This window comes from Nycticebus coucang, chromosome 10 (assembly GCF_027406575.1).
Source record: "Nycticebus coucang isolate mNycCou1 chromosome 10, mNycCou1.pri, whole genome shotgun sequence".
In the NCBI taxonomy this organism is placed as follows: Eukaryota; Metazoa; Chordata; class Mammalia; order Primates; family Lorisidae; genus Nycticebus; species Nycticebus coucang.
This window is the reverse complement of record NC_069789.1, coordinates 13,320,066-13,346,953: the sequence shown is the minus strand read 5'-3', so window position 1 is coordinate 13,346,953 and position 26,888 is coordinate 13,320,066. Positions and strand designations below refer to the sequence as shown.

The 26,888-nt window shown below is 42.8% G+C and overlaps 1 protein-coding gene across 8 annotated transcripts in view; it reads right to left on the bottom strand.

The window, feature by feature from the left end:
• RGS7 (regulator of G protein signaling 7) overlaps positions 1-13,422 on the bottom strand; it is a 520,788-nt gene extending 507,366 nt beyond the window's left edge. For 4 of the 8 annotated variants that reach the window (XM_053607467.1, XM_053607468.1, XM_053607469.1 and 1 more), the window contains exons 1-2: positions 13,200-13,422; positions 12,067-12,192 (exon numbers count right to left, since the gene is read on the bottom strand). In XM_053607467.1, the coding sequence (XP_053463442.1) occupies positions 12,067-12,144 (78 nt within the window). In that variant the 5' untranslated portion in view covers positions 12,145-12,192; positions 13,200-13,422. The remainder of the gene's footprint in view (positions 1-12,066; positions 12,193-13,199) is intronic. The other 4 variants (XM_053607473.1, XM_053607471.1, XM_053607472.1 and 1 more) reach the window with 1 other exon arrangement.
• Positions 13,423-26,888: the final 13,466 nt, after the last annotated feature.

Below are 26,888 nucleotides of genomic sequence, written 5' to 3'. Positions count from 1 at the left end.
AATTCTGGTATATGTTACATTACAACCTTGAGGACATTATACTCATGAAACAAGCCAGTCACTAACAGACAAATGTGTCATGTTCCTGCTTATAGGAGGTACCCAGAGTAGTTTATTCCCAGAGACAGAAAGTGGAACACTAGCTGCCAGGGACTGGGGGCCGAGAGGATGAGGAGTTATTATTAGTGAGTTTGGAGTTTCAGTTTTGGAAGATGAAAAAAGTTCTGGAGGTGAATGGTGGTGATGGTCTCATAGCAACGGGAATGAACTTGATGCCACTGAACTGTAGACTTAAAAATGGTTAAAATAGTAAATTTTAGGTCATATATATTTTACGACAATAAGTGGAGAAAAAATAAAGAGCAAGAGACACATTTGTGTAAATGTGAAAAAAATGGAAAGCTCATAGGACAAGAGCTTTATTATTATACATCATTATTCTGAGCACCTGGGAACAAATACCAATTACCGCTGCCTTCACCTTTATTTCTTTAAAAGTACCTCACATACATACTAAAGAATTTATGTGGCTCAGGGCCTGTGGCTCAAGCGGCTAAAGCACCAGCCACATACACCTGGGCTGGTGGGTTCAAATCCAGCCTGGGCTCGTCAAACAACAATGACAGCTGCAACCAAAAAACAGCCAGGCGTTGTGGTGGGCGCCTGTAGTCCCAGCTACTTGGGAGGCGGAGGCAGGAGAATCACTTGAGTCCAGGAGTTGGAGGTTGCTGTGAGCTATGATGTCACAGCACTCTACCCAGGGTGACAGCTTCAGGCTCTATCTCAAAAAAACAAAAAGAATTTCTGTGCTGAATGGTATATTTCCCTGGATTTACTCCAAAATTATCAACTGAGGGACAAATATACATGAAACCAGATTTTCCTGTAGTTAATAATTGTTGATACTATGGGATGAGGACAGGAAGGTCCTTTATAACAGCTTCTCTGTTCTGGCATTTGGTTGAACTGTGAGATAATGAACAATGTCAAGTACTACTGATTGTACATGTATCACATAAAATAGTTTTAAACAAAACATCGAGAGCCAAAGAAGAGCAGCAAATTCTAAAATATAATTAAGAAAAATTTTAATAGACATACTCTTATTTGACAATGTGAATGTGACTTTCTTTGCATTATTATTATTATTGCTTAATATTTTGATGCAGCAATCGTGTAATTTCTTTTTTGAATGTATTTATCTTCTGGAGCTCCAGTGGCGCAATCTGTTAGCGCGTGGTACTTATATGAATGTATTTATCTTCGTTCGTCCTTTACGAAGTTTTTGTTTCTAGTCCTTATCTTAAACATTGTTATTGTTATTAAATTTTAAGCCTTTTTAATTTTGTGAAGGCAAAAAGTGGAAACCTAAACACATGAATATGTAAAAAAAAAATTTTTTTAAAGGAAAATGCTCCTTGGATACCTTTAAATGCTTCCATTTTTAGGAAAATCTAGGTCCTTTTTTTCTGAATACTTATAATTAATAGTTAATACATATACAAGGATTCCTATTTATACAAGCTTTGTATGAAGTACTTAACTAATCCTAATAGTAACCTATTATTTACATACCCATTTTACAGATGAGGAAACTGAGACTCAAAAAGGTGAAGTAACTGGACTCAGATTAAATGCATTTTAACCCAGGCAGTCTGACTGCAAATCCTTAAGATTAACAAGTACATAAGTAAACTACAATTATATCACTAATTACAAGACTAATTTTTACCCTTTCTTACACACTAATTTAGACACTCTCATTAATCCTAAATTTCCAGAATTAGAGAAGATTGATTGACAGTGTGTGGAAAGAGATCTTTCTAAGGTATGTGATCAACACCTTTGCCTCCTCTCAGAAAATCCCTGAGAATTTCTGACATTAGCATGGCTCAATTCAGTTCATTTAGTAAGTACTTACTAGATGCCAGAGGCTGTTAAGACCTTGGAGGCATTCAAAACTACAATCAGAAGACATTGGTCAACATAATATTTATTTTAGAATCCAGATGACCAGCATTTCTTCCTCTTTCATGGCATTAATCTTTCTATGATGCTTGATGTCTGTCTTTGTCACTGTAAAATAAGCTCCGTGATGGCTCATACTGTGCGCAACTGCCCATAAATCCATCCTCGCTGTCCACCAACTACGCAGTCAACACACGCCAAGGCTGGGTGCACGTGTAAGGAATGCAGTTGAGTTCTGAGTGTCCTGTCCATTTACTAATTTATCTAGACAGCAACACACTGAAGAGGCAAGAGTAGACTCTTTGGGCCAGGCATTCATTCATTTTATCATTCATTTATTCATTCATGCATTTATGTAACAAAAATTCAAGGACACCTATTTTGTGCCATTGTTCTGGGTCCTGGCACATAGCAATGGAAAACAGGTGTTCTATCCTCATGGAGCTCACCAACTGTGCCACTAATTCTTGACGGATCTTGGGCAGTCACTCAGTCTGCATGAGTTGGTACTAATAACCAACATGCCGCATTATTCTAAGGAAAACAGGTCACATATGGAAAGGACCTGGCACATGGCAAGTAAGTGCTCATTACCCACAAGAATCCCAAAGTCTAAAAACAAAATACTAAGTGTAAAACTTAAAACAAGTGACAAGTGACATTGATTTCTAGAGGAAATGCACCTAGAAAAGTTCCAAGAGAGAAATATTAGTAATAATATGAAGTACATGTTGATACTGATACTAACATCTTCTGTCTATACCATTACTCTATTTTCTTGAAAATCCTTTGACATAACTCTTAACTATTAAAGGTGAAAATTTGCCATAGATTTCTGCACTAGAGAACTCACGGAACCAGTTGGGCTCACCTGAGAGTTCTGTATGACCAGTGAAGGTCTTGTAGATTTGTATTGTTTCTGACCTCTTCCAGCAATGAGCAAAATCATGTCGACTGGGCTTCTATAATAAATTACCTACAGCCATGGGAACTTTTTGGGAATCCCTCTGCAAAGATTTTTTTCTTGCAAAGACACTAATAGAAGTTAAGGAACTTGCCCAAGCCCACACAGCTTCAGGAGTGAGGTCGGAATTCACATCCAGCCCTTACAACTCTCCACCACTACTATCTCCACATGGGCTGTCACTTGGCTTTCAAAGTTCTGAGACATCAAAAAGGAATGGTGCTTATTTAAAAAAAGATTCCATTATACTCCAATTTTAAATTCTCAAAAAATATTCTGACTACTTTGAATGGCTTTTACTCAGAACCTCTGGTTTCTCCTCCGTCTCTAAGAAATCAGAATGGCTGTGATGCATCTCTAAGATGCTACAAGACAGAGATGAGTTGAAATACTTCACACATCAGCAAATCACCTGAGGCCCTATAAGCTCCCTGCATGACAGACTCATGCTATACACAGGATTTTTTTCTTACCAAAAGACAACCTCTATCATCTGACCTGAGGAGGGCTGCCCACTCAGACAGCTGAAAGTTTCCAAAAAAAAAAAAAAAAGTCATAAAGTGCATATAGAGTTGATGTCATTTATCACAATAGCTGTCATTCCCTTTGTCAGGTCCTGGTCTTCCTTTAAAACTTTTATTGTATTCTTTTTATTTATTTATTTATTTTTATTGTTGGGGATTCATTGAGGGTACAATAAGCCAGGTTACACTGATTGCATTTGTTAGGTAAAGTCCCTCTTGCAATCATGTCTTGCCCCCAGAAGGTGTGGCACACACCAAGGCCCCACCCCCCTCCCTCCTTCCCTCTCTCTGCTTTTCCTTCCCTCCCGCCATGACCTTAATTGTCATTAACTATCCTCATATCAAAGTGAGTACATAGGATTCAATGAATGATCTGCTGAACTCTACTTTTGGTCCAAGCACTGTATTCAAATGCTAAACTAGGTATAGCATATTCTTTTATCTCTTCTCTTGGATTTGATGCTATTTTTCCAAAGTCCTTTACACTATGCTATTAATCTAATACTGGTAGCCACATGGACTATTTAAATTTGAATTAATTAAAATTAAATACAATTTGGCTGGGCACAGTGGTTCATGCCTATCACCCCAGCACTTTGGGAGGCAAAGCTGGGAAGATGGCGTGGGGGCAGAAGTTCAAGTCAGCAGTGAACTATGACCACAGCAGTGCACTCCAGCCTGGGCAACAAAGCAAGACATTGTCTCTACATAAATACATAAATAAATATAAAATTAAATACAATTTAAAATTCTGGTCCTCACTAACTCATCCTTCAAGTGTTCAATTCTATCATATGGCCAGTGGCTACTGAACTGGACAGAGCACACACATTTCCATCATGATAGAAAGTCCTATTGGGTACCATTTCCATAGACCATCAAATCCTGGGTTTTCATTAGCCCAGAACTTCCAACCATGAACTTCCCAACAAGTCCCCCATGGCTGTAGGTCATTTATTATACAAGTCCAATTGATACAATTTCCCCTGTTTGCTCATTGCTGGAAGATGTCAGAATAAAACTAATACAAGAATAGCCCAGATTAAGTTCCCAATCTGATCATTCCTGGCCAAAGGAAAAAGGCAGTTAATCTATTTATAGTGGGTGAATAGACATCCTAGTGTAATCCATGGATGTCCCCGGAGCAACTAGCATGCTGATTACTCACTGACACTGAAATACAAACCAAAAGACTTACTGCATTGAGAAAGACAGAGAGATCCTAGAAAGACCTGAATTCCAGCTGTGTGCTACTTCTCTGATCCTCAATTTTACAATCTGCAAAAATGGAAAAGTAGATAAATTCTGAGTTCTCTTTCACCTTGGAAATTCCTGGATTCTAAGGCTTTATGTAGTTTAGATAATATCCAAGGAACTGTGCAGACTTCAAAGATACATAAAACAAGACTGCAAACAGCTTATTAGTGAGTAGAAGAATCTGGCTATAAGGAGCTAAATAATAAAAGACAGGACAGGCTGCACCCATAGCCCAGTGGGTAGGGCGTCGGCCACATACGCCAGGGCTGGTGGGTTCGAACCCAGCCGGGGCCTGCTAAATAAAATGACAACTACAACCAAAAATAGCCCAACGTTGTGGTGGGCACCTGTAGTCCCAGCTACTTGGGAGGCTGAGGCAAGAGAATCGCTTAAGCCCAAGAGTCTGAGGTTGTTGTGAGCTGTGACACCACAGCACTCTACCCAGGGCAATAGCTTGAGACCTTGTCATAAAAAATAAAAAAGACAGGACATTATGTCATACAAATGGTATTACCGAAGTATCTTATAAAACACTTCTCTCTACACTACCAGGAAAATATGACTACAAGTAGTTCACTTTTTTGTCTTTATCAAAAAATAAGATAACATGTCCTTCCCCACCTGGCACATACAAGATGTTTAATATTTTTTATTAAATAAGAAGGAATGAGATAACCATAATATTAATTGTAACAGCAGGCATTTACTGAAGATCTAATACATTTTAGATTCTATGCAAGTCATTTCCCCTAGGCTACCTTATTTTATCATTGAACAGCCCTATGAAGAAAACGTTTTTCATCCTTTTGTAAATAAACCGATGTGGGGGCAGCGCTGTGGCTTAAAGGAGTAGGGCGCCAGCTCCATATGCTGGAGGTGTCGGGTTCAAACCTAGCCCCGGCCAAAAACTGCAAAATGAAATAAAAAATAAAAGTAAAATGATGTGAAGGGAACCAGGTCATTAACCACCCACAACCACACAGCCAACCAGTAGCAAAGCAGAGACTTAAAACCGAGATCACCCGGTTCTAGTGCACATGCGTCTCCCATTTCAACCCACCACCTCCCAGAGAAAACGTTTACTTGCTACCCACCACAGAGGACCAAAAATTAGAAGGCTCCTTAAAAACCCAACTGACCTCACCAAGCTGCCATTTTCCTGTATATTTTTTCGGAAGACAGAATAACAATTTATCTTTCTAGATAAGCTCCCTCAGCCAAATATTTTCTAGTCTAGGCCTGGTGGCAATTTCAATGAAGCTAAAATTGAGGTTGTGATTGCCTATTATAGTTCCGAGGTCCTGAGACCTCTATTGATTGGGTTAGACACAAGACAAAGGAAATTAAAGAAGGCAAGTTAAATCTGTATATTGCTATGGGCAAGTGCAGGGCCTTTGTTGGAGCAGGAACTGGGCATCCACTCTACCAAATACAATTATTTTACAATGAGGTTGATGCGGGGTGGGATAGAAGTCACCGTAACCCTGACATTAAATGCCACCTCCTCGTCACTGCTGGGAAGTGAGGAGCAAGCCTCAATTGTTCGTGTTGCTTATTTTCTACAATCCTCTTTTTAAGGAGACTTACCATTTATCAATTCACTAAACTGTCCAAATCCAAAATATTTCCAAAGTCTCTGCAGTGATCACATTCTGTCACCCACACGGCCTAAAAATACTCTGCTTTCCATCTCTCAGCAGAACCACAAAGGCTATTAGAAGGTAATAAAATCCCTAGAGAGCTTCTCTTGGGTACATCTGCATTTCCCTCTGATCAATTAGATTCAGAGAAATTGCAGGTAGGAAATGAAAGAAATAAAATTCAGGCCACAAATCCTTATCTTAATCCCACAAATAGCACTGACAGGCAATGATGGGTGAGGAAAGAGCTCACCCTGGAAGGCTTTCTTGCTCTGAACTCAAGTTAATTATTATCCCAAAATTCATCATTAAATTATTACTCATAAAATGATTCCATCTACTTCTTATGGAGAACTATCAGCACGGAAATATCATCGATGATGATTCCATCCTATCTCAGGGCACATGCCAGTATTTGTGTCAGAGAAAAATAGGTCTGAATTTGCAGAAAGGTTCTTTCCAATAATCTAATTTAGAGAAGACATCCCATTGGGGAATTTTTCAGACTTGGTAACAGCCCCTAATTTTAAAATCTGGAGGCTTAAAAGGCCCACACATTTTGTGATGATCTATTTATACAATTCCTTCCCTTTGTGTTGTTGTTACCTTTAAAGATTCTCTAATGACCGGAAGTCAATCAGACAGATTAAGATAACTAATGTTTTAAAATGTCAAAGATACCCTGGGCACAGTGGTCCACATCTGTCTGTAGTTTCAACTATCTGGGAGGCTGGGGTGGGAGGATCACCTGAGCTCCATTCAAAACCCACCTGAGCTACACAGCAAGACCTTGTTTCAAAAATACATATATATTTTTTTTTTACTATGGGAGTTGGGGTGGGAAGATTTGACACCTTCAAGACAGACCAGATTGGCCATTCTGCAGAGCCAAATGCCCTAAGTTAATATAGAAAACGTCACTGGCTCACCACGAAGAGGCTAGTGATGTCTGGGGCTCGATCCCTTCTGAAGAAGAAATCAAGCCACTCCTCTTTCTCACAGATATGTTTCCTCCAACAGAACAGATTGACTTCAGAAGTAGCATTTAATGACATCCGGGGTAAGCCAGTCACGGTAGGTGACCCTCCTGGTAGAGTGTCAGCTTCTTCCCACTGTGCCTTCTGAGGCCTCCTCCTTGCTGTTCCACAGTGAAGCAGTCTCAAACCACACACGCTAACCATTTATCACCCCCACAATATGAAGCCACGTGTAACAGACTTACCCAAGTCTAGTGCCTGCACTTGGCTGCTACTCAAACAAGCCTGGTACCTACCCTCTTCTCCAAAAGACATTGTTCTCTTTTACAGCTGAAATGAACATCATCTTAGTGAAAATTTTATCTTTGCTGGTTTGAAAAGGAAAAAATAAAAAGAAACAAAGGAAGGCAAGAACTGTATAGGAAATAGAGAGACAAGACCAGGACAGTGTGTAGAATGGAGGCGAGAAGGGAGAAAAGAGAAAGGTGAAGAGAGGGAGGTAAGGGCAGGTGTCATAGGGAACTCGATAGTTTGCTATTTCCCCAAACCTCTGCCTTCTAGTAAGAGAACAAATGAGGAAAACAGTTTCATTTTCTTTTCTGACAGCTGGAGCATAACTGGCTGCTGCAATAATATCAGAAATTATTGGGCATTTTGAGCATTCTTGCTAGCGAGAAGCTAGCGTTCCAGCCAATTTGAAACCCTGGCCCCAACGTGTCCTAGAAATTTTGTTTTCCAAATGCTTGAATGTCAGACTAGGGACAAAAAATGATGTATACCGTCTAGTGGTCAGTGCTGGCCAGACACCAAATCTGGAGTGTGTCTCCTGCACTCTGGGTCCCAGCCTAGTTGTCCTTTACAGCCAGAGGTGCCCCACGAACGAGTTTCATCCAAAATTGGAAGCAGAGTTTGAGATCCATCAACGCCAAACAACACTGAATTCTGACTTGTCACTGCGACAGATTCTTCAGGAATCTGATCTGAATGCAAGGCTCGTTGGAGCTAATCAGGTTTCTCTTCTGGAGTTGATGATTTCTAGTTCCAATCTAGTCAGGGTCTGTCTGAAGAGAGCCTAAAAAGCCCCAGGAATAAAAGTGGTCAAACTCATAATTTTATGCACTTTTGAATAGGATGTCCTCATATACATCAAACAACATAACCACTCTAATTCAATCACCTGCTTGTGAAAAAGGAGCCTTATAAGTTAAAGAATCAATGAGGCAAATATTCGGTCCAGACATATTTTTAAAACTTATCTCTGATGTCAAACGAGCTCTACAGAGACTCATCAGATTAAGCCAAAAACTCCTGCCCAACATAGGAGACTGACTTGCAGTCACCAGGCCTGCCTCTGAGGCAGCACGCCTGTCACCATGGCCTTCACGATGGTAGCATCCACTCTGCCGGAAGGATCTGAGTCTTATCCACTGCACACTTTTTTCCATAAAACAACTATGGACTTCTGCATGAAAAAAATATCCCTGGGATTTTTCCATGATTTGGAGGAACTTACATAATTTGAGTGAGGATAATCATAAGACAGAGAGGCATCGGACAAAAAGAAATTCACACATCCCAGTTTTTCTGTGTATTCCACTTGGGTGACCGTTCACTCTTTCCTACCCCTCACACAGATGTAGTGTCACTCATAGCCTAGAAAGAAATATATGGAAACAGCACATGCATATTTGAACGCATGTAAATTATAAGAACCCTGAACAGAAAGGAAGCAAGAGGTGTCGTGGATGGGAGAGTGGGGAAATGGTGAGAACACGGCCAACATTGGTCATTCAGGACTCACTTCCAAGAATGGTGCTTCGATCTTTAAGTAGATGTGGAAAACTGGCATGAGCTGGGTAGCACCTGTGGCTCAGTGGGTAGGGTGCCAGCCCCATATACCAGGGGTTGTGGGCTCAAACCCATTCCTGGCCAGCTAAGACAGCAGTGGCAATCGCAACAAAAAATAGCCGGGTGTTGTGGCAAGTGCCTGTAGTCCCAGCTACTTGGGAGGCTGAGGCAAGAGAATCACTTAAGCCCAAGTATTGGAGGTTGCTGTGAGCTGTGACACCACAGCACTCTACCGAGGGCAACAAAGTGAGGCTCTGTCTCAAAAAAAATAAAATAAAATAAAGAAAATTGGCATGAGTCAATATAACGGTCCTTTCTGTACCCATTTTCTCCACTATTAGTGAGCAATGTACTATTGTACATTGGAACATTGGAACAATGACGTTCATTTCAAAGCCTTTGACTGACTTCCTGATTGATAAGCATTGTACTATAGTGCTTATTTTTCAATAAAAGTAGAGCAGTTAAAATATTCAAGCACATGCTTTCAAAATAGACCCCTTTCCAATGACTTTGCTCTCTTCACATTAAAATTTGACCTCTACTGAGAAGATAGTAAGTGGAAAGCCCTTTTAAAATACAAGACAGATACATGTGAAAGTTACCCATGTGTAACTTTAACTCTAAAATCCATGATGTTAGATTGTATGTCTGCACAAAGACACAAAACATTTGACTTGATAATCAGCAAATGATAACCAAGGACACTGTGTTTCTTTATAAATCATTTGAAATTTACTGACACATTATTATTTAGATCACAAGGAAAATTTTGAAAAATGTTCAAAGAATAAAAGGAAAGACAAGGAATCCATATTCAAGCATCATGAGTAAAAATTTACTGAAAGGAGTTATTTTTGTTCAGTACTGATTTATCAGGAAAGTCTTTTCCTGAAAAATAAATTACATGTGTCATTAACCCTAAACAAAAAGCCAACCGAAGGGTAAGAAAATAAACAGCACCAGAAGTTCCAAGCTTAACCAACACAACAATAATGCTTTCAAAAATAAAGTATTACATTCATCATTATAGTCTATTAACTTGCGAGTAGAATTAATAGCAATTTCATGCTATCTGACACTGTATAGAGTAAATTCAGACCTAGTAACGTGAAGCTCTGTTGTATTAAATAATCAAATAACTATTTTTAAAATTCCTGTCTTCTTATTTTGTTTTCAGGACGATTAACTAAATGCAACAAATTGGTTGCTGTCATGTTTATTTCTAATCAAGAGAACAGTTAGGTGCCCAATCTTTTCAGTCCTTAATCTTTTCTAGGAAAGCAGAGAGATAATACAGCTGCTTGGCCTACCAAAAACACCATCCTACTATAATTTTCTAGCTAAAAATCCAACTCTGCACATAGCATACCCCCATAAGACAGAATTCAAAATTCTCCCATCTTGTATATTGCAACATTTGGTTCTACCAAACAAAAGAAAATAGTGTGACTTATTTAAAATCACCCTACTGCTCCCCAAATATTTTTTCTCAAAACCAACTGTGAGTAGAATGGGCAAATATGCAGTCATTTCAAACAGTGTAGGAATACAATAGTAATCATCTAAACCCAATGGGGATTATTTTCCTGATTTATGCAGTAAGAATATTCTGAGACGAAGATGGACAACTAATCCCCAGTTTTTCTTTTTCATCTTACTGTGTTATCCCAGACACATATAACTCCATTCACAGGGACACAGTATCGCACTGTCCGCAAGGCTAGAGAATAAAGTCAGCTAGCAGTGTGCCAGGGTCTTCTCATTAAAGCAACGGCAATATTCCTTCAAACACATATTCATCACTCCCTCTTAATGATGCTGGGCTACCTAGATGAACAGTTCTGATTTAGAGAGGTTAAGGTAGCGCACAGATTTTCATCCATATTCACAATCAGCTCTGATCCTCTTACTGAAAAAAAGCAAAACAGAACAAAACAAATGCCAACTCATCCTGGACTCTTCAATGGGCTCACTCTCATTAAAATCCTTAACAATTTTTAAGTTTCAAGGAATGATTTCCTTTTTACTACTGTTAGTGTTTACTAAAGAAGTCTTGCCCATAAGCACTCCTGACAATAAGCCAAAAAAAAAAAAAAATCATCCACAATTTGTAATAGAAACAACTGCTGCAGAAGTTAAAGAAAGATTACCGCATCCTTAATTTTAGCAAATTGTTGATTACAGCCAGAGTGAAGTTACCTAAGCAACCACTCTAAAGCACATGTGATATTCAAATGCATCTTTATTACGGTGGCTGAACGTGTACAAGTCTGTGGCTGACAGCATTTCCATTAAATGCACAAAGCCATCTGATCTGTTTATGGCAAAAAAGAAAAGCCTTCTGGAAGACAGAGGTTTATTTAACGAGCATTTAACACTAGAACACAAACAGCCATAAACAAAATAATAAAAAAAAAAAAACACTAAGTAAAAAATAATATAGGCTAAGACAAAAGCTAGCATTGTTCAGTTACGAGTAAAATCATTAAACCACATACATTCACACGGTCACACTCACTCTTGTCACAGAACTGCAAAGTGGGCTATTTTTATTTCAAAATGTGATCCACTTATGTAATTATTATAACCTCAATGTTTAGGGGGAGTATAAGAAAAAAGCTTCTACAATTATTATGGATGCTGTTAACTCACGTCTATAACAAAGTATGGGGAACACCCGAACTTGGCCTTACTGCCCATGACAGATCAACCTGTGTAAAAGCAGCAGGGAAAGGGTGAGATCACTTGGGAACGTCAGATCATCTTCAGCCACAGCATGCAATCACTGGTGCCCCGGGCCAGCCACAAGGCCACGTTGTCGATACAGACTCTGAGTTAGGAGAGGAAATACCAAAAAGGCCAGAAGGTAAGTGAACAGTTCCTACCTTTCTGTACACCAGCATGTTGGGGGATTCATCTGCCACCCCGTTGCTGGTCTGTCCATAATTATTCCCCTGGGCCATGTCACCAAAAGTTGGTCCACTCTCCCGTACAAGAATGATCAGTCTGCCCTGCAAAGGTTTAGAGAGACTCCGGTGAGATGCTAGTGGTAATTCAAAAAGGAGCTCACTGTCCCGTGTGTCGACATCCGCAGCCCCCACCCCACATGGAGTGTGCCTACATCTGGGATGGCTGGAGCAAGTAACCCAGCATGAAGATTTAGGAAAGTAAGTTTTCACCTACAGTGCGCCCAGGGCATTATAAGAAATTACACTTCCAGGTACATACAGCCATTGGGCAATGGTTCTAATGGACTTCATTTTCTCGGTACTAGTATTACAAAGTGTTTGGTGCTCACCTTAAGAACCCATGGTTACTAATCCCGTAGTACAGGGAGTTCTCTCTTTCACCCAATACTTGCGTTTCCACTGGACTATGTTTCCCCAAAGGCCACATGGGGGGGTGGAGATGGGCACACTTTCTCCCAGGTGTCAGCCCAGGTTCCCACATGCAGGCGCATCCCAGAAGCCGGTTCCCGGCGTCTTTCTCCAGCACATGTGTTTCCTCCGTATCCCCCTGGTCTCCCACACAGAGCCAAGACTCCGCTCGCCTACTTCCACCTGCCTGCACTGCAAGGGTGCTCTCCCCCAGCCCTCTCCGCTTCGGAAGTCTGGAGGTAAAACTGCCTAACCTAGGCGAGAGGTAGCTGGGTGAGTCCCGGCAAGAAGAACTGGTGGGAGGTCACCCCTTCAGATAATCACCTGTGTCACCAGGGGTGAAAAACTAACTGCAGAAGCCTCAGAGCAATCAGCCAAAGAGGCGACAACAGGCAAACCCCAGCTCCCCTCGCCTGGCGCCCGCGGCAGCGGCAAATGGCAGGCGAGCCTGTGCCCCGCGCCGCGGCCACGCCGGCTCCGGGCGGCAGTTTCAGCACCGCGGACCGCGCCGTGCGCTCTGTGCCCGCAGCCCAGCCCGGCCGCGGGTCCCGGGGGTGGCCGGGGCGGGGCGCAGGGCGCGGGCCGGGGGCGGGCAGGGCTCCGGGCGGCGCTGCCTCCTCCCCGCCCGCCTCCCTATTTACCTCCTCCGCCAAGGTCACGGCCCCGCGGCGTCTCCCCTTGCGGGCGGGCTGGGCGCAGGCGGTGTCAGCTGGCGGCGAGCGGAGCAGCGTGGCAGGGCAGCCTCATCACCCTCGCCGCGGATGCGGGTTCCGCGCGGCTCCGGCGACCGCCACCCTCGCCGCCGCCCGTGCACAGGCGGCCCCGGCAGCCGCCGCTCGCGCGCGCTCTCCCGGGCCGCCTCGCCGGCTCGCTCCCTCCTCCGCTGCTCCGCCGGGTACTGGGACCAGCCGAGCGCGCGCGGGAGCCGAGACGCCCGACCCGTGCGCGCGACTGGAGGAGGGAGGAGGGGACAGTCACGTGGGCAGGGGCGTTCGAAGGTGCCAGCTCGGATGGGCTCGGCTCGGCCGCCGCCACCCCGCCCGGGCCTCCCGGGACCCCCACCCCGTCGCCCGGGGAGGCTGCAGCCCTGCCCGCGGCGCGGCCGGCCCACGCTGCGCACACCCCGCCCGCCCGGGCGTACGTGCCGCTGGAGGCCCGGAGAGACCGGAGCTGAACGACCGGTGTGAGCCGGAAAGGGAGGAAGGGCTTGGGCACTGGGTGGACGGACGGACGGATGGACGCAGGGATGGGGCCAGGCATCCGGCAGGTTCCATCACGCGTCTGAAGACGCAGCTGACCGTACTGAAGAAGCAGGTGATTGATGATCATTATGCTTAAAGAACAGAGGAGAGAGCTGCTAAGACATTCTAGGAGTAAAAGGCATGGCCGGGACCAAATGAATCATTCAGCCTCGTTTGCCTGCGGCTTTCACAGCTTCCTCCGAAGTTGGAGAAATGGGAAACGATTTGGAGGTTGCCAACACGAGGTGAAAAGCTTAACACTTGTGAAACCGGAGGAGCATCCTGGTGCTGGGCTTCTCCGGAAGGCGCCGAGGGGAACTTGGCGCTCGCCCACCACCTCCATCCTCCAGCAGTCTGCACGGAGCGCCCTGAGTGCTGCTCCCCTGCGGTTACTCTTCGGGTCGCGGCCACAGATTCTCTTAGAAAAATCACTTTTGCCTGGATTATAGTAATGGCTTTCAGGGGCAGGGTTGGGAAGCTGTAAATATGGAGGTGGTTTTCCTGCCTCTGGTGGGCCAGGTGTGGGGGAGACAGAAGTGATACGGAAGGGGTGGCGCCCCAGCCAGCGGAGCTGAGCGGGACCTACAGCTCAACCCTGGCGGTGTCTGTGCTGCGGCAGCCGGCAGCGCAACCAGCAGGCTGAAGGGGAGGCAGTGGGGGCTGGAGGAGGCTCCAGTTGCCAGAGGGGCCAGACAACTGCGGGGGAGACACCGGCACCTTAGGTCTCCCTCACTTGCACTTTGACTGACTAGGAACCCAACTTTTTATAGGCCTGGTCAATTTCATGTAAATTTCCTGGGCCTGAATGAAATGGATTGTAGCAATTCATTAACTGTGTTTGGGCCCGGCGCTAAATGTAAGTACTGATTTCTGGTCAATTTCATGTAAGTTTCCTAGGCCTGAATGAAAGGGATGGTAGCCATTCATTAACTGAGTTTGGGCCCCACACTGGTAAATGTAAATGTAACAACTGAGTTCAGGCTGAATGTAACTTCAGTGGACCCACACCGGCTAACTGTAACAATTGAGTTCTGGCTAAATAACCCTATGCGACTATATACACACCTGAGCAAAGCCCCAGAGAGAGACAGGGAGAAGGAGAGAGAGAGCTTTTCTCCCCCCGGCTTGGGTCTTCTCTCTGCCAGGAGCTTTGGTGGTTTTGTATTCTTTTCTGTAAATAAATCCTGTCTTAGCACTGATCTGTGGTCCGTGAATTCATTCTTCTAATCACCGACACCAGGAACCTACTGAAGACGAAATTCCGGTATCAGAAGGTAGATGACAGACAGCAGCCCCTTTCTAGGAGTAGATCTCAACCGGCATCGGGATCCAGCTGCTATTCCAGGAGGGAGCCATGTGGACAAACACATTTGCCTCCCCCCTGGCAGGCCCTGGCAGGTTTTGCTCAAGGAGCAAATACCTAACCTAGTCCCTGTTCTAAATGTTACAGGACAAAGATCATCGTCCCAGACTACTTTTCACACGCCCTAGTCTGACAGCTCCCAGTGTGCTTCAATTCCCCAGGTCTTTGCATTGTGCCTTCCGGAGCAAAATTCTCTTCATTTTCAGCCTTTCTGAATATTTCCTTAACATTCTTTCCCTAACTGAAACCTACTTCTCCTTCAACCTCTCTCTCCCCTTTGCTCAGTTTACCCCTGGGAGGTTGACATGACTTGGATTAACACTTGTAGAGTCAGAACCATAACTGAGCATGCTCAGTTCCGCCATTTTCCTCTAAAGGCGGAACCTCCTGCTTTATCCCTTGGATCACTGGATAAAAGGGCTGTCCTGACCCGGAGCCTCACCCAAGCACAGTGCTGATGGCTCATTCCCAGTAGCAAACTAAGAGAACAGAAAATACATACTCCCTATACTCTCCACTTAACCATCACCCTATTCTTTGCTTCCCTCTACGCTAAACACTTCCTCTCTTCCCATTCCTTCTTGTGCCCATTCTAGCACCGACCTCCACCTTCGCTAAACCCAGGGTCAGTTCTCAGTTATCCTGTGAACTAGCTTTTCAGCAGAAGTTAAAGTTGATCCCTTTTACAGTCTCAAAAACTTTTTACATCTAGCCACCCGGACACCACTCTTTGTCATTTCTCTTTCTACATTACTGATGCTTTTTGTGGGCCACATTGCTTGTTCTTTTTTTTTTTTTTCTGACCCCCAAATTCTGGAGCACCTCAGATCTCAGACCTCGAGCCTCTTCTGTCAGTTCACATGCACTCCCCAAGTGAGCTCGTTCAGGGTCATGCATTTCAATGCTGCCTGAATACTAGTGACTCCCAAATGTGCACTTTTAACCTGGGTCTATCCCCTGAAATTCTGGTAGCCAAGTGCTTATGTACATCTCCACTTGACTATCTAATCGGTGTCCGATTAATTTTTGTGATAGCAGGGATTTTGTCTGTGTGCTCACAGCTGTGTATTCCAGGCCTAGTACAGTTGCTGGCCCAAAGAAGATACACAATAAACACACATCAACTAAATTAATGGTTGTATCTAAAAACAACAATCTTATCAGTTACTTTGTATTTTCTATTGGATTTTTTACACTATTATTTATCTCAGAGTTAGTTATACATTTTATAATAGTTATAACATCTTTTACATTAGTAAACCAATAGGGAAGGAAAGGATTGGAGAGGTGGAGGAAATTGCCTGACACTGACATAGCCAGGAATGATTGTGATGGTTTGTGCTGTGTCAACTTGATTAGCTGGAATGGCACTCCTCTTGTCCGTATGCATGTGAGCACAAGCGGCCAGAAGAAGAATTTGTGAAATATTTGTGAAACAGGGTAAAGCTATTCCCTGTTTAGGTAGACCTATTCCTCCGCGAAGGTCTTTGTAGTTTGATGTAGTGATATATGCAAAGTCCTGGAGGGCTCTGCATGTCCTGGCTTGCCCCTGTTTCACACCCAGATCTTCCACATTTCCAGCCCAGCTGACCAATTAGAGCCACTAACCCCTCCCAAGGGCACTACCATGAACTTAAAGAGACAGTGGCCAGGCACAGGCAACAGCTTTCCATTGAATTTCCTTCCATCTCCCCTTCAAGCTCTCCTCCTCCTCCTCACAGCTGGCTGTGCCTGGCTGCCCAGATTTCCCTGTAAGCTCTGACTTGCCCACCCACACAAGGACCTCAGGGCGTGTGGCAGTAACTCTTCTCACATCTGCCAATCCCCTCTGGTGTAAAATCACCTTTACAGCTTTCTCTGCAATTGTGTGAGTTTTTCTTCTTACAATACACCCCTTATTCTTCTACTACTACTTTTCTTCCATGACAGATCCACAGCTGGCAGAGCTCAGATCTAACTTTCCTACATTCTTTTCACTATCCCACATGAAATCCAACTTAGGGAGTTAAGACCTTGAAACACAAGGTAAGACCTCTGTGTCAGTGCAGAATTGACTGATAGACAGGATGAGAGTTGAGTAAAGGAAAGAGGCCGACGTTCACACTGGGATCTTTGTGGACTGACAGCACATCTACCTGTGGATATGGTGGGCAAAGGGGTTGCTACTAAAGCACAGCAGCAAGAAATACTGAAACCCATTGAGAAAATTACTAGTAATAAAACAACCATGTATTGAATTCCTGCTGTCTCTAAGCACATTAAAAATAGTCTCACGGCTCCGTGCCTGTAGCTCAAGTAGCTAAGGTGCCAGCCACATACACCAGCAGCGGCAGGTTCAAATTCAGCCCAGGCCTGCCAAACAACAATGAAAACTACAACCAAAAAATAGCCAGGTGTTGTGGCAGCCGCCTGTAGTCCCAGCTACTTGGGAGGCTGAGGCAAGAGAATCTCTTAAGCCCAAGAGTTGAAGATTGCTGTGAACTGTGATGCCACGGAACTCTACCCAAGGTGATGGCTTGAGGCTCTGTCTCAAAAACATAATAATAATAAAATAAAATAAAAATGGTCTCACAATAGCTGACGAAATTTACCCTATAGGGTATGGATAGAAACCAGGCAAGCAAGAACAGATTTCAGCATTTTTCTCTGCTGTAGTTGTTAAACTTCATTAGACAACTCATAATTTCTGTTACTATATATTGGAAACAAAATTACATCTATCACTTTATTATTTCTAGGATTCACACTTTTCAAATATAACGGAGGGAATTAGGCTAGAATCAACTCTAAAAACCCATTGAAAGATTTAATATCTTCTCTTAAGTGATTCCGCCCTACGTAATGAAAACATTTATGTTGTAAACAAGCAAAAATGAAAAAGCCTGGGTATGCTTTATATTTTGTTGAAACAAATTAAGTTGTAAATTTTACATTCGTTTCATATGCCAGGTAGAACTTCTGAATAGCAGGGAAAAGACCTGTTACCCTGCCAAGGTAACGTAATTACAACCCAAACAATACATTGAAAAGCTTTTGGTTTTGTTTTTAGCTTTAGCAGCCTTACCTTGAAAAAAAAGGCAATTTTTAAATTGTTGTTTTTTTCTTGTTTTGAGATACAGGAAATAGTGTGTATTATGGCAAATAACTAGGGGTAGAGAAACCTCAAATTGTGAACTGCTGATGTAGAGTTGCCTTTTCCCTTACTTTTTTTTTTTTTTTTTTTTTTGCAGTTTTTGGCCTGGGCTGGGTTTGAACCCGCCACCTCTGGCCTATGGGGCTGGTGCCCTACTCCGTTGAGCCACAGGTGCCACCTGCTTTTTCTCTTACTTATTCATTTATTTATTTATTATGCATGGACCATTCTTCTGTTTCTACAAAGAACGTAAAGAAATATAATACGTGTTTTTTGTCTTCAAGAAGTTCCCTAATTCACAAGATAAACTCCCTTCCTTTCTTTTTCTCAAAACTTACATCCAATCCAGTCAGGATTGGATGCTCTACCTAAAATCTGTATCCTGAATCTGTTCACTTTTCAGTATCTCCTCTGATCACACCCTGCTGGGCGTCACTGTTGATTCTCTCCTGGACAGAGGCAGTGGCCTCCTAACAGGGTCTGTACTTGCATCCTTTCTCACCTATGTCTAGTGTCAACACAGCAGTCCCAGCAATCAAATTCCTTCTCTCCTCTGCTTAAAATCCTCCAAGACACCACATGTCCCTCAAAGTGAAAGATGTCTTTAAAATGCCACATCTATGGTGCATCTTAGAATGGGTACAGGCAATTGCACTAATGTACACAGCTGTGATTTAACAATAAAAAATAAAATAAAATAAAATGCCAACACAGCCTTATATAAACACTTAGTTCTAGCCACACTGCCCTACGGGATTCTTTAAACATTCAGGCATGCAGCCACCCCAGGGCATTTGCACCAGCTGTTCCCTCTGCTTCGAATGCTCTTCCTTCAGATATTCTTCTTCTCTTTCCCCAACTCCTTACTCAATGGCGTCTTCCCACGGGGGCCGACTAATCTTCCTCATGTGACACTGTGCACCCGCCCTGCCCCCACATTCCTTCGTACACTGAGCATTTGTCCCCTCTCACCTACTGTACAATTTACCTGTTGACTATGTTTGATATCTGTCTTCCCCTAGAAACATTTAAGTTCTATGAGGTTAGATCTCTTTCCCTCTCCTCTTCCCTGCTGTATTCCCAGTGCCTAGAACAGGATCTGACCAACAGTGGGCATCGAGTACTCACTCACTGATTATTTAGTGAATAAGTCGATGAGCTTGATTTTGTTTGAAATGGTGGGCAGACTGGAAGGACCCAGTCAACAGCCTTGAACTGACCTGAATTAGCACCAAGTGCCACTGTGGCTGGAAATGATCTGCCCTTCCAACGTGTTTTCTTCATGTCCTAAAGGGAAAGAATAATTCCGTTTCCTACCACAGACCCGCTTTACAGAGGAAATCTTTGAGAATTAATTAAAAGGCAATGTGGAGAAAGCATTTTGATTTTCTAAGGGAAGCACTTTATTAATTTGAGGCTTTTATTGTGTGAAAGAATTGTAAGCGACACAGGGGCAAACACAAAGATGAGAACAATCTTAAAGGGATTATGCTGTTCATCATTCTACATGGGCATTTTACAAGATAATTGATTTAAGATTGATATAAGCAGGATGGAAAAGAAAAGTGGTTTTTGAGAAATCTTACCCCCAAATGACCAATTTTTATGAAATGCGTTCTAGTTTGTAGTAAACTCCCAATTATTTACAGAACAGCACCCTCATTAAAGAATTATTCTTCACTTTTACCATCTGTTTGTCTATTCTGTGGCCATTTTTCTGCTAATTGGAACTCCCATACAATGTGAGAGGGCTGGCAAAGAAAAAAAAAAGAAGTAAAAACTAGGATTTGAGTTTTATTTTCTCTTCTTCACATAAAAATGTTTAAATTCTGATCTGGAGTACCTCCAAAATTACTCAACTTTTAAATGTCATTAATTGAGTGCATATTACAAATGAGATTTGGTATAGTGTTTGGGAAGGAAGACAGTGCTGAGACTCTGTTCCTTCCCTTTCCACATGATGGAACACCACTAAAGAAGCTGTCAGAACACTTGAGCTTTAGTCCTAACTCCATTGTTTAACATCTAAGTAATGGTGGGTAAGTGGCATAACCATTCTAAGCTTCCGTTTGCTCAATTGTAAAATAAAACGTGTATTATCTCCCTTTTCTTACTCTGCAGTGAAAACCATCTTATTCCAAGGCAAACAAAGTATTTGGAAATATGTTCCAGTAGCAGGCTCACTGGCCGTATCGATAGACGCAGTGGCCTAGAGGTTAACCACCATTTCTGGTAGGCAGCCATTGGGAGCAGCTGTAGCTAAGAACGATCAGAAACAATCCATCCAACAAGTCACATGTGGTGTCCAAAGTGTGGTGACAAGCCAGGTGACTGGATTAGAATGACACAGTGAGAGATGAGAGGAAGTGTCCCCACAGGAGGGCTAACCGTGGCTTTATGGGAGCCCAGCTCTAGCAGCTGGACAGTGGGATCAGTGGGGTCTAGACCCCTGAAGCTAGGAAAACACAGAGCAATTTATCTTCTATCTGGTTTCCAAAAGGAGGACAGTCTTCATATTAGAAATGATAGTAGACAGGATTAGAATAATACAAAATGGAAGGGATATCAGTTAAATTGCAAATGAAGAAACTGGACTTTGGTGAAATGAATTCACTTCCTCAAGCTCACACACACAGGCAGAGTTAGAGCCCAAACTTCCCACCTAGTCTTTAGATTCCAAGTCTGGTGCTGCTTAGGTTCACTCTCTCTTGTTGATAGCATTTCTATTAAATGCACAAAGCCATCAGATCTGAGAACCAGGATAAGGGAAGAAATAGTAAAAGAGCTCTAGGTGGTGTTTCTCCCCATAGCAGTTCTACCCCTTACCACTGACAGAATTTGGGAATGACATCCTCATGGTAGAGGGAAAAGGAGCAAAAGATCAAAATAGAGCCACTTTGCTTGAAATGAGAGGAAATGTGAATGTACAAACTGGATTGGTACCATGAGCCTGTCCATAGGAAAATTCCAAGTGGAATTCAACAAATGTTTATTAAGCTCCCACGCCATGCCAGGTGTTTGGCAGTCTCTGAAAATGAATAGACCTTTCTGTGGCAGAGGCTGGTAGACAAGACAGATTTGTAAATCCTTGCAGTGTAACATGTTAAGTGCATAGCATATGAGGTGTTAGGGGAGCACAGAGAGGAGAGTCAAATATCTATTCCACAAAAAAAAGGACTTTTTAACAAGGTCTTTAGAAAGGTCTTTAACAAGGTCTTTGGTCAGGAATCTTCCAGATGGACAAAGAGGAGGAAGAACATAGCAGCATTTCAGGTGGGCGAAATACCTAACACATGTTGAATTACAAGCTAAGGTTTGCTGTACTGCAAAAGTTTAATATGGCTGGCTTCAAAGAGTTGAAGTGACTCTGATGGAAACAAAGCTGGTCTGTAACTTATGGACAGATCAGGAAGAACCTACAGTCCAAAATTTGGGTTTTAACCAATCAATAAGTGGACGAGTTTTGAACACCCAAAGAGAAACATGGTGAGCACTGGGCCAGCGAGTATTCACCAACCATGCATCATGCCGGACTCACCTCATTTCCTCTTTAAGGATGGTCTCTAGCCTGTCCAATGAGGGCTATGTTAAAGCAGTATATATATATTTCAGCTAGTCTTCTGACAGACTCTTCTGCACTGGTTTGAAAACACAGTGGTCAAATAAAAGCTTGAATAACAGTTCATTGGGCTCAGAACATGTTTAATAAAGCTGAAAAAAAAGCACTGATTAATTGATCAGGACATGCTGGAAAAGAGGACTTCAGAGGGAAGATTCAGAATTCTGCCCTCAGAGTGTCCTTCTTCTATCTGGGACTGGACACAGTGACTCAAGCAAGAGAATAAACAGCCCACCTATCAAATTAAAAAATAGCACTAAGTTACAAGGAATAGCTAGTGCACTGAATAATGGCATGGGGACCCAAGGAGATCTGGGCAGGCTGAAAAGATGGGCTGAATGAAACAGGATGGAATTCAGCAAGGATACATGTGAAGCCTTCTACTTAGGTGGGTACAATCGTCTGAATGTTCGTGTCCTCTCAGAATTCATATATTTAAATCCTACCTACCGAAGTGATGGTATAAGGAAGTGGGACCTTTAGGAGGTGATTAAGTCTTAAGGGCAGAGCCATCATGAATGGGATTAGCTATCACTCTTCCAGAACAATCCCCAGAGAGCTCCCTTGCAATCCTCTGCAAGGACACAGCGTAAAAGATGGCTGCCCAGGAAGCAGGAAGTGCACCTTCACCAGGAAGCAGGAAGTGCACCTTCACCAGGAAGCAGGAAGTGCGCCTTGACCAGGAAGCAGGAAGTGCGCCTTCACCAGGAAGCAGGAAGTGCACCTTCACTGGCTCTACCAGCAGCCTCCAGGACTGTGAGAAATAAATATTCATTGTTTATAAGCTTCCCAGTCTGTGGTGTTTTGTTGTAGCAGCTGAAACAGACTAAGACAAGAGGAGAGGGTTGAATTTGCATTAAGTGCAAGATGGACAACATATGATTGAGCATCAGTTCAAATGGACCTTTTTTCACAGATTTTTTGTTTATAGTCAAAAGTAAACTCAGTATGATTCAAAAAGAGCCCACATCTACCAAAAACAGATGATGCCATCGCAATCTGCATTGCTAGAAAGATAGTGGTGGTGGAGAAGTGTAGACCAGATGAGTGGAGGTGTTAAAAAAACAAACCAGTCACAGCACTGCTCTGTGGAGATATATCTAGAATGTTCTGGATGCCACATGCCAGGGACAATCCTTCATTAATGCTCTGCCTCTACCTCTGTGATATGAGATCCATGAACATAGAAATTTTTGTCCTTTTTTCCACCTCTTCCTGCATCGTTCTTGTGCTCCCTGTGCCTGGACCATGCTGGGCACACAGTTGTACAGTGGGTGTTGGTTGAAGAACTGACTCGGTGAAACTGGACGAAAGCAGTAAGGATGGCGAATGTGCTCACGGCCACTCTGAGGACTGAAAGAAGTAGAAGACATTTCGTCCCTGAAAGAAAAGGCTTGGGCAATACGGGATGATGATCTTAAAATCTTAAAGGACTCATCTGTGAAAAAAGAATCAAACGTAATAGTTCAAGCCCCAGAGGATAAATTTAAATTTAATAGATGGATGTTTTAGGCAGACAGATTTCAGTTCAACACAAGGAAGTCATTCTAACAATGAGAGCTGTTTAAAATGACTTTAATGGGGAGGTGAGCTGTGTGTCTGGGAAGGTGTCTGAATGGCCCTGGTCTAGAAGGTCACGGAGGGATCAGTTATGCTGAGCACACTGGGTTAGGGGACCACAAAAATTATTTCCAATTTCCATGTTCTCTGACTACAAAATGAGATGCTATAGGAAGAAGTCCTTTGAAAACTGAATGCTATCATTTTCCTATAAGGACTTAAAATGGATTTTAATCTAAATTGGGGTAATATGGGCATGAAATATTAAAAATGACAGATGAATGATGCCCCTAACAAGTTCTTGTTAGGCCTAGTGGGCGTAGGCTAAACAGAAGGGGATCAGACCTAGGCTATAATGGTAAAATATCAGTTAACTCCTGGCAAATTTCTGGACTGCAAGCTTTAAAAAAAAAAAAAAATGAAGTATGTCTAGTTCATTCCCAAGGTAGATGGGAAAGTACTAATTAATTTCTTGCTTCTGGTTCACTCCAAGTTTCTTGCTTGGCTAACACTCTGGGAAACTGACCAGGAGGTACCAACTGTTCTTGGACTAACTTTTAAATAATACCAGGTGGGGAAAGTACTGAAACTAAGATGTATGAGGGGCAAAGTACTGAAACTAAGATGTATAGGGAAAAATATTAAAGCAAAAATGTATGGCTAACTAACCGCAAAATTCTGCTTCTGTACACTGCTTTTTTTCTACCTTCCCCAAATACACCTGGACAGCCTACATGCCAACCAAGATGCAGATCAAACCCTTTAAGCATTCGGGGCTGCTCTCAGAAACCCCATGTTGGGACACTGAGGCAGTTGCCAGCTGGCTCTTCAATAACTTTAAACTTAACTTGTTTGGCAGTGTGGTCTTTGTGGAACTCCTGGGCACAACAATTCTCTCCTGGGGTTCATTTTGGGTTATGCGATGCCAGGGAAGATTACATGTGGTGGAGGGAACTTATATAGTTTTGAATATTGGAAAGACAGAAAGGATACTGGTGGTTATCGTTGAAGTGTGACTATGAGAAAAGCTGCTTTAGACCTACGGGTCACCCAGAAACATCTATTATGTTTTATCGTAAGGATGGTCTTCAGCTCATGGTTGTCTGAAATATATCTGCTGTCAGCACCTCATGGGTGATCACGGCAAGAGAGCACCTGCTTACCCAAGCCAAAAACTCCCTTGCCGTTACTTTATTCTTTTTCTTCCATTCTCCATCATTTCTACTTATTAATGTTTCCCAGCTCTTCCAACTCATCAAGCTTTGAATGTCTACAAACCTAATACTTGCTTTTAAAAAGAACAAATAGCAAAGGGGGAGGGGAAGAAGCTGAAATGTTTACTTAAATTACCTAAAATATTTCTAAAATGTATAGAAAAACATTTAGGAACTGATCCCTAAATCAGTTAATTGTGCCTACTAACTTCAAATTTTATTAAGATGTCACTGTCCACCCATGAGGCTGTAATTGGAAGGCTGTGAACCATCCATGGTAAAGAGCTTAGCGACTTGAATTAAGTTTCTGTCGGTGCTGTGTTAGTTTTTCCCTTGTGGTACTTCAGCCAACTACTGTGCAGCTTTCAATCTGCTTGATACAGGGTGGTGTTTTCCACTTGCCCTTAAATATTAGACTCCTAGAGAAAACATTTTTTTTCTTATCAGAAGTAATTTCAGGGCTAATTTTTCAAGGTATAAAAGTAAGTGTTTTTACCTTGGACATTAAAGCCAATTGACTAGATATTTGGAATAGAAGGTATTCCCAAGGTTTGTTCAAGGTCCTCAGCCCTATGGTCATGTAGGAGCTGACCCTCCACCAGCAGCGGGCCAATAGCCTGGACCCTTCTCTCCTGGTCCTCTGGAGCTTCTAAACACATGTCACAGAGCCCCCAAACAGGGCTTAAATCCAACATCTTTCTCCTCCTTGAATGGCAAAAGAGTTTTTTTCCTTTTTTTGTTGTTCATCCACCTTGAACACTGTGGGTTAAGAAAAGGGCTGAAAACATCTGAAGGATCAGTGGAAGGAAGGCTATTAACTATCCCCACCCTGGGGGGGAAATAAGATATTCCAGGATGTCAGATCTGTACTGGCTGAAGGCTGTCCCTCCCTCATGGAACCCGCACGTAACACATACCAGGTGCAGCTATGCTGAAGACCCAGTTCCCCATCCCAAATAAGCACGAGGTAGACTCCCAAACATGTGAGACACAGCTCTACTCTGATCAAAAGCAGGACATTTGGGCTAGAAACTCCTTGAGCAGAAAGGATCTGAAGTCTCCCCATTGAGCCACCGCAGGTGAATAGAGTCTGGGAGCTCCTAGTGATTCCAAAGCATCAAGACCAGAAATAACAGTATTTTTATGAATCAATCAATCCTTTATTCGTTAAGCACTGGCATTGTGCCTAATGAGGTTCTGAGTGTGCACAGCCCAAGTGCATGCAGAATTATCCAGATCCCAAATAGGAGAGCCAGGGAGCTACTGAAGTACCTAGAGGGTGGGCCAGTCTCTCACTGCCTCACCTCCTCTGCCCCCTCCAGATATCCTCCTGGGGACCTCTTCTTCACTTCTCCCCTCTTTTTTGGCGGTCTTGTCTGGTTCCCTGACTTTAAATACCACTGCTACACTGATAATACTTTGATTTCTCTCCTGAGCTCCAAACTCCTATTTCCAACTGCAGACTTCACATCTTCATCGGAACATTGACCAGCCATTTCTAGTCAAACAAATCCGTAACAGAACTACTGGTTTCCCTGCCACTTCCCCAAATTCTTCCTTTTCTAGAATTCCCCATATATATGTAGTACATTCTCTACTCAGTTACGTAGGCACAAATCTAGGAGTCATGACAGAAAGCTGCGATCCCTCCCTGTCCCTTGCTCTTGTGTGTAATCTATTAATAAATATTGTCAATGTGTATTAAAATAAATACCATATGAAAACAATTGAATTCTCCCACCCCTCTGCCAACTTCCTAACCCAAGACACATCATCTCCTACCTCACCTACTTACGGAGTCTTCTAACTGGTCTTTCTGCTTTCATTCCTAACCACATTAATTCATTCTTTAGATGCTAGACACAGTGATATACTGTCATGTGCCATATAATGACATTTCAGTCAACAACAGACTGTATATGTGATGGTGGTTCCAGAAAATTATAGTACCGTGTTTTACAGTACCTTTTCTATGTTTAGATAAGTCTGGATATACAAATACTTACCATTGTGTTACATTTGCCTGTGGCATTCAGTACAATAACATGCCACACAGATTTATAATCTAGATGTGTAGCAGGTGATACCATCTAGGCCTGTGCGAGTACCTATGCTGTGATGTTTGCACAATAACAAAATCCCTTAATGATACATTTCTCAGAACATATCCCCATTGTTAAGCAACACATCACTGCATTCA